Source organism: Colias philodice, chromosome 7 (assembly GCF_061535455.1).
Source record: "Colias philodice isolate Cphi_HAF_F1 chromosome 7, ilColPhil1 Martin Lab GWU primary, whole genome shotgun sequence".
Lineage (NCBI taxonomy): Eukaryota > Metazoa > Arthropoda > Insecta > Lepidoptera > Pieridae > Colias > Colias philodice.
The window spans coordinates 9,658,054-9,667,258 of NC_143092.1; the positions used below are offsets into that span (position 1 = coordinate 9,658,054).

Consider the following 9,205-nt stretch of genomic DNA (forward strand, 5'->3'; position numbering starts at 1 on the left):
ATTGAATATTTTTATCGTTATTCTGGATAATTTTATTTAAATAATAACAAGAATCTGAAAACCTTGCAACAGTGTCACCTCTCGTAGTTCGTTGACAAAACTATTTTTATCCATGAATGAATCAATACTACAATTGCCTCTCATATCTATACGTATGTGTGCGTACTCTTTGACCGGCGCGGACGCATTATAAAGAAGTATAAGGTCGCATTACTCAGCCCATCCGATCGGTCAGTTAGCCGCGAACGCGCGAGTCGTCAATTTCGTTAGCGCGCGAATTTCCACAGATAAAACAAAATGTTGTTTTACTTTTTCACAGCTGTGTTACTGTCCAGTGCACACGCCAAGTTTTATAAAGATTGTGGTGAGTAAAAAGTTTTATATCTACAATAATTTATTTAAATTGGCATTATTGATAAATTGCTCCAAAATATTAACTGCTAACTGCAGTAGGAATGATTTCAGTGGTGTGCCGTGTGAGTCATTTAACAATGTTTAAATTAGCCTAATGCGTGGTATTTATGCAAGATATATATCTTTTGTATTACCTTTTATAATCAAATAATTCATAATTCAAGCAAAAAATATGTATGTATGATTTATTATCTACTCAATTAAAAAGCATTCGATAAGTAAATAGATTTAATTTTAGGTTCAATGTCCCTAAAAATAATACAAGTGGGAGATAACAAAGATATAATAATAACATATGCAATGTTTGTGTTTATTATTTAATCTGTATCTGACTTGGTGTCGCACATACACTCTGTTGTAAATTGTAGAGTATGGAGAGCAGAATGTTCTTTTGTTTTAATTATTTCTTATGCACCTAGCCTTTTTAAGGGATGTTCTGTATGGGTAAAATGGTAGAAAGCCATTGCAATAATAAAACGTGAAAACGTGCATGCGAGTAAAAATTTGGAAATAGAAGGTGGGATTGGTGCTTTGCGAATTGCAAGCTTATTATGTTATTACCTACGAAAAATTTGTTTTGCAAACTAAAAAGTTAAAAACCTATATTAGCAATTTTTGTAGGTATCTTAAATGATTTTAAATTCTGGGCGCAGATTCTTTTAGTCTACTGTCTATGGAATTTGAAATACGCTTATCTAACAACAAATATCTACGAACCTACGAAATTGAAAAACAAATTCAAATAAAGTTTGTCATAATTGCACTGTCATTCTGCGTACGCAACGCTACAATGGGAAACTATTTTATTTTATTACCCATGTGTTTGTTCCTAAAATTTTATTTCCTAACAATAATATAATTTGTCGCGCTTCATAGTTCATTGTTTGCCAAACTGACCTTTATCTTTCGTTTCGCCATAGATAATATAATACTATACGTTCCGCTACATATCGGAAGCGTAATCACTGGTCATTGTTGTTGTATTGATTAATTTATAAAATCAAATTGGGTTACATACTCTTGAATAAAACTTTTATTGTTACTTTGTCTCTTTTTTGTTTTTTAGGTTTTAGTAAAAAGTATGAGGGTATTTAATGTTGACTACCTACCTACAAGCGTATTCCTGATAGTTATGTAATTTAAAATTTTTAATCAAAATTAAATAATATGTACTTAGATATCAATTTACTAGCTTTTCATCACTCGGTAAGTTAGCTGCAATAATCAGTACATTATAAATACGCTTTTCCTATCCCAATATCGAAGAAGCCGAAAAATATTAATTTTAAATCTACTAACTAATAACTAATAATTTAAAATTAACTAATCAAATGTACATAAGAACACGAGTAAAGAAATACTTATATAAATTCCTGCATTTCAGTGTTAATCATTTCGTAATATAACACGTAGGTAAAATAAGGCACATTGTTTTAATTCCTTCACGCACGTGGGGAAGTATTTAATCATTAGGTACAATTTAAAAACTTAATTATAAATGTACACGATCTTTTGTTATCGGCATTCCTAAAAAGGTTATCTATTTAGAAATAATATATAAGGTATTTATAATAAACTAGGTTTCCGCCCGCGGCTTCGCCCACAGTCAAAGAAAAACCCGCATAGTTCCCGTTCCCGTGGGATTTCCGGGATTGCGTCATTTTCCCGGGATAAAAAGTAGCCTATGTCCTTTCTCGGGTATCAAAATATCTCCATACCAAATTTCATGAAAATTGGTTCAGTAGTTTAGGCGTGATTGAGTAACAGACAGACAGACAGAGTAACTTTCGCATTTATAATATTAGTATGGATTATAAAATATAGTCATAGGTTTGGAAAGCAGAGAGAAATGGAAATGCATATAGATATAGGTACTAACAAAAAATATACCAGCCGAGTTGAAAACAATGAATCAATGAAAATGGTACATAATATGGATCAATTTTTTACCAAACATTCTCTTCAAATAGTAATTGACTACTCGTAATAGTCAAATATGTACCATTAATTTTATTGCTTAATATTGTTTGATCTCTACACAGTTATTATTATTTTTCAGATACACGAGATAATCTAAATATGTTATTTAAATAATAGGTAGATAATTAGATAAGCAATGTTAAGTACACAAAATCTGGAAAAAGTATCTATTCAACGATTGATTCTCAATAAAAATCTTTTAGATGAACTTTTGGAGAACACTCGTCTATACTTATGATAATTCTTCTTCTACATTAATAAATAAACTGAAATTTAATAACCGATTAATATAATAATTACCTCTTTGAATGCTTTGTTTTAAATGAAAGCTATGAATAGCAAATTATTCTAAAAAGGAGGCGCGAAACTGTATAAAAGAATTCCCGCGTAAAACGGTATTGTAATATTATAACGTTCAAAAACCAATTTCGATCTTAATTCCGATTATTTTTATGACAATTACAAGTCGTTTCATTTTTCGTGAAAATTATTTTATTTACTATTATAATACATTACATATTTAACATGGCATCTAATCTTCAAACTTCGCTATTATTTTCTATCCGACTTTCCCAAAGCATTTTCTCAAGTCGATAATAAAACAAAGTTTATCAATGTAATTTCTACGTCTAATTGATATTATTTGTTTATTTATCTAATACTCTTTTCGGAACAACTAAATTTAATTGTTATTATTATTTATATAAATGATTTTATTTGTTTCTATATGTGAGTATTATGTAGTAGTAGGTACTCACACATAGAAACAGATAGAAATAGAGTAAGTACATACATAGTATGTTTTAGTATACAGTAAAAGTTCCATATTCGCGGGGTATATGTTCCAATATGCCGCGAATACAGAAACCGTGAATACGGAATGGTAATTTATATGGGACTAGTAATGCCCTGCGGTTTCACCCGCATAGAATAGATAGCGATATCGTGACAGTGAAAAGTCTACTATAGGTCGGACTATAGGTTTAATTTTTAATCACATGAAAATCACCTTCACCCCGTCCCGCACTACGCCTGCTCATTGTATTAAACAGTATACCTACTATTTTCTGTAGATTGACACTTTTAAAAATTCGTTATATCTTTTGAATGGAATATTCAATTTTTTAAATTTAAAAAGTATTTTGCTGGTATTGAAACAGTCTATAATAAAACATCATTTAATGGGATAAGGATTAATATATGTGTATGGATAACATGGTTTGATTACTGTCGGCACTTCTATTTACTTTGAAAACGTAAAAAAGTTTAGTAACATAACTACTGAAGATGGACATATCGTAGGTATCGCGGACTTTCTTGTAGATATTGATCCATTCTAACTTGTGATATAATAACTAGCAGGATTAACAAGCTTGTTGCAATGTTCTAATACTGAACAACACTGAATACGAGTCTTCGTTTACACAAAAGATCATGAAAGAATGCTCTTGCTATCTAATTTTAATTACATATCTGATATCTATCTAATTCTAATCTAGCTCTATTTTCGTTTGATGTAAATGCACCGTCATAAGAGTTCCCAAATTTTGTTTTACTATACGGAAATCAAATGAGCATTGATTTTGACTCGATTGTGACGCATTAGGCCAACACGAGCGGCCAAAGTGTACTTTACGTTGCTTGTACGTTGGGCAATGCGGCTGCTGTTGACGCGTTGCTGGACTTCTCGCTGTCGGCGGTCGGGCATTCGCAGGTGAATGAGTGGGTAAGTGAGTGGCTGGGTAGAGTGAGTGGGTAGAGTGAGTGAGTGGGTGGAGGAGTGAGTGGGTGGAGGAGTGAGTGGGTGGAGGAGTGAGTGGGTAGAGGAGTGAGTGGGTAGAGGAGTGGGTAGAGGAGTGAGTGGGTAGTGTGAGTGAGTGGGTAGATGGAGTGGGTGGGCAGAGGTGTGAGTGGGTAGAGGGAGTGAGTGGGTAGTGTGAGTGTGTAGAGGGAGGGAGTGAGTGGGTAGAGTGAGTGAGTGGGTAGTGTGAGCGGGTGGGTAGTGTGAGTGGGTGGCTAGCGTGAACGGGTGGATAGAATGGGTGGGTATTGTGAGTGAGTGGGTAGAGGGAGTGGGTAGGTAGTGTGAGTGAGTGGGTAGAGGGAGTGGGTGGGTAGTGTGAGTGAGTGGGTAGAGGGAGTGGGTGGGTAGAGGGAGTGAGTGGGTAGTGTGAGCGGGTGGGTAGTGTGAGTGAGTGGGTAGATGCGTGAGTGGGTAGAGGTGTGAGTGGGTAGAGTAGTGAGTGGGTAGTGTGAGTGAGTGTGTAGAGGGAGGGAGTGAGTGGGTAGAGATAGTGGGTATGTAGTGTGAGTCAGTGGGTAGTGTGAGTGGGTGGGTAGAGTGAGTGGATGGGTAGCGTGCGTGGGTGGGTAGAGGGAGTGGGTGGGTTGAGTGAGTCGGTAGGTTAAGTGAGTGGGTGGTTGAGTGAATGAGTGGGTGAAAGAAAGCATTTTCAAAACATGTGAATGTGTTTCTTAAATGGGATCCTAAAGTATGTTGTATGATACTTATACAAGGTGTCATTTCTATAATACCGTAGAACATTTTTTTGTTCTATCTTCAATAGATTCCGCAGCGCACGCGATGACAGCATTTTTATTAAGAAATTTTTTACACCTTGGGTTACATTATTGCATTTTTGGTAAGGATCTCTATTTTTTTTGAAAATGCAATATAGCCTATGTTGCTCAGTGAAGATGCAACTTTCTAATGGTGAAAGAATTTTTGAAATCGGTCCAGTAGTTTATGCGTGAAAACCATACATACATACATACATACATACATACTTACATAATTACAAACTTTTCCTCTTTATAATATTAGTATAGATTATAGGGGATACGTTCCTAGGTGACGATTGAGATTTTTTTCGTGTCGAAAGTTTCGACGAGTTTCGACTCGAAACTCGTTTCTCATTTTTTTTAGTTGACAATATAAACTAGGAAGAGTGCAGTAGACGTTACTCGAACACAATTTTTGTAACGAATGTGAAAGACGAAACAATAAAACACGCAAAGCAGCTTTTACTATAAACGGAACTACATTTAAAAATATACTTTATTTATTGAGTTATAAGGTTGCTTCCATTCTGTTTATACTTTATTTACATTCTCAAAAACATCAATCGCGGCAAAGGCGGCTTGCGACAAAGGCGGCTTGTGTCAAAGGCCTCGTCGATATCATTTAACAACATAATAATATTATGTACTTTAGGCAAACTTGTAATAAGATCTATTTTACTTTCTTATTAGTCCATTTGACAAGGATATTGGGTTAGATACCTATTGGAATAATTTTATTATTATGTATGTACTTATTAAATCCGCGAATAAAAAAATTTTTAGTCGCGAATATAGAAATTGGGTCGCATTTTTTTAATCCGCGAATAGTGTAAACGCGAATAAAGGAAGCGCGAATAAGGAACTTTTACTGTATTCTCAAAAATCCTCCTAATATATTCCCTATCTAATAACCCATATAAGACCCATATATTCATTAATTTTAAGGCCATTTTCTTTCCAGGATCAAAGCTAGCTACAGTCCAGGATGTGGGCATCACGGGCTGCGCCCCGGACGCGAAGGAGTGCGTGCTCAAGAGGAACACCAATGCAACTATATCTATTGACTTTACACCTAGTAAGTAATCTATACTTATAATAAATCTGTAGAGAGGCCAATTCTGTACATGAAATATATTTAAAAAAAAACTATGAAGGTGTGATAAGGGATCGCTACTGATGCCAAAAATGCAATCAGTAAAATTTTTGTCTGTCTGTCTGTCTGTCTGTCTGTATATTCGTTATAGAAACAAAAAGTACACGACGGATTTTAACCAAATTTGGCACAATTATTCTTCATACTCCTGGGCAGGTTATAGTAAAAGAATCATGTAAATCGGTGTAGAAACACCAAAGTTATACATGAAATACGCTATAAGTCATCGCGCGTGAATACAGAATCATGCAGCCATAAGGATTATTTTTGTGTATCAGTTGCCGCGTTCGACGCGCTTCGCGGCGGGAGCTATAAAAAGGCGGCGGGTCTGCACCCGTTTCGCGTTGTCATGGCATCACGTGTGAACGGCTGAACCGTTTTCGATAATTCTTTTCTATTATATTCCTTGAAGTACGAGGATGGTTTTTATGTAGAGAAAACGTAAATATGTACCACGGGCGAAGCCGGGGCGGACCGCTAGTACATAATAATAAGTACAACAAATAATATTATCTATTAGCATAGAATTTAAATATTTTACTGATAACGAATCGAAATCTATACAGGTATCCCGGGAAATAGATTGTTCAATTTGATTGTTTTTGTATTAGATATATTATGTATCGAGAAGTACTGCAGAATCACACTATTTATGATCGATAGCAATGCAATTTTCAAAGCGAGCAAAAATAGAGCAAAGTTTTAAGTTAAGTGGGTCAGCCAGCTTACTGTTTATAAGCAATAATTAAATTACTATATTAGAATAGTATAATCGTGTCATTCTAATATAGATTCGATGTTGATATGTTTAAACATAAACCAGCAAACTTATTCGACCGAATTTCTTAATTTTAAATAACTACATTTTTTGGGTTTATTTTTTAAACCGTGATCCATTTTAACAATTTAGTCATTTATTAAATTTTAACATGTTTTTACAACATCCTATAATCTGCCTTTTCAGATATGGACGTGAAAGCCATCGACACAGTGGTGCACGGCGTCATCATGAATCTGCCCGTGCCCTTCCCCATGCCCAATCCGGATGCCTGCAAAGATGAGGGCCTAACCTGCCCCATAAAGGTATAAACCTATACATATTTACAGACACTATAGTCTTATATATTAGTCGCTGAAATTTATCGTAATATGTAAATTTCGCATTACTGAAAATTTACATATCAGAATTTACAATAAAAGTAAGTCGTGAACTAACTTTTCCTAAATATTATTACCTAGTGTCATGACTTGAAATAAAAACAAAATTATGAACTCTACCTCGTACTTACAGGGACAATTGTTAATCAAACGCAAACATTGTAACCAACATTAACAGTTTTAAACCAGCTTAATTAAAGGGACTGTCTTCACTTTAGATATAATATTAAACACGTATTTCTAGTAGATAGTTTATATCAATTGAAACTATTTTGGGCCAGCGCTATTTATATAAAACATCATTATACATTATTGGCTATAAAACTGAGCAATATTAGCCCATTAAAAAAGTTATAACGATAATAATCTCAATTAAGTTTCCGGTTTTCCCCCTTCTATAGCTACACAAGTACCTATTGCAAATAAGTTCTCACTACAGACTTTTTTACTAATACTAGTTTGCCTTTCTTTCACGTCGTAACGGAGCTACTTTGCCTCTGCCTTTCGGCCGAAGTCGCTAGCTACTTTTAGTTATATTCTTACTAGCTTTCCGCCGACGGCTCCGCCCGCGGTTTCAAAGAAAAACTCGCATAGTTCCCGTTCCCGTGGAATTTCCGGGATAAAACCTATCCTATGTTACTCGTGGATAATGTAGCTTTCGAATGGTGAAAGAATTTTTAAAATCGGTCCAGTAGTTTATGAGCCTATTCATTACAATCAAACAAAGTTTTCCTCTTTATAATATTAGTGTAGATAAGTGAGGGTGTCATAGAGGTACAAATGATCGTTTATAAGCAAATTGTTTTTTTTTTTCAGAGCGGTGAAAAGCAGGCGTACAGGGCAACGCTGCCAGTATTGAAATCATACCCAAAAGTCAAAGTTGATGTCAAATGGGAATTGAAAAGCGACGAAGGAGATTTAGTCTGCATCATGATACCCGCTAAAATCAATTAAATATTATCTTTTTAGAGGTTATTTTATTATCTGTAAACTGTTTGAGAATCACAATTTAATTATACGTAAATTCTTAAATTAAGTTACCATTGAACGCTTCTTAATAATTGTTATCTGCTTACTACCATTCTTGTTTTAGTTTTCATAGTGTTACAATAATAATATAACATAATATTCCCTGAGCTAGCAACATCGGCAGTTTTTAAGTGGATTTTTTATTGAGGCAATATTTTATACATGTGTTTTAAATATAATACAAAAAGGTTTTATAAAATAGGTATATAATTAAAGGTGTAAGCAAGAAGTTTTATGGTTAACATTTAAAAGTCTTGCCTTAATTTCACCAAAGTTGTACAATACTTTATGAATAGTTTGAATAAAATTTAATTATTTAATTATTGTTGTTTCTTTTACCCCTATGTCCCTCCCTTAGATCTACTGTTATTATTTAAGCCTATGATTAGTATTAGGGATGTAACGATACCGATACCGATACCGATATATCGGCCGATATATCGGCAAGCCGATATATCGGTATCGCCGATAATAAATCAACCGATACCGATATTTTTTTATTAAATTCTTTCTTTTCTTTTATGTTTTTGCATTGTATTCATTCATATTGTTTTATTTCTGTTTCTGTAATAGTGTTAAGGAAGAGCGGAACCTCCTGACACAAGCATTTTATTTGCTTACTAGGAGTGTTCCAATCACAAATTTGTTTATGAGGAAAGAAATAAATAATTTTGAATTTTTTTAATTTTTAACGTGATAAAGTATTTAAAATCGTTTTAGTCGGGTGACATGTTCATAAACTTGTGTCACACCAAAACCTCACGAGCGCGATCGCAGGTATAACGAGAGAGAGACGGACCGATCTCCCGTTTCATCTCGAGCGCTGCCACTGCATTATGTTATCACGTAAACATCTCGATCGTAAACCTACTTTACAAACAACCAATTTTTTTGATATCAAATAATTCA

At 34.3% G+C, this 9,205-nt stretch overlaps 1 protein-coding gene across 1 annotated transcript; it reads left to right on the top strand.

The window, feature by feature from the left end:
* Positions 1-204: 204 nt before the first annotated feature.
* Positions 205-8,617, top strand: LOC149487302 (ecdysteroid-regulated 16 kDa protein-like). Its single transcript, XM_089697593.1, has 4 exons — positions 205-364; positions 5,918-6,031; positions 7,074-7,192; positions 8,084-8,617. The coding sequence occupies exons 1-4, from the start codon at positions 298-300 to the stop codon at positions 8,219-8,221; spliced, it is 438 nt and encodes a 145-aa protein (XP_089553719.1). The 5' UTR covers positions 205-297; the 3' UTR covers positions 8,222-8,617.
* Positions 8,618-9,205: the final 588 nt, after the last annotated feature.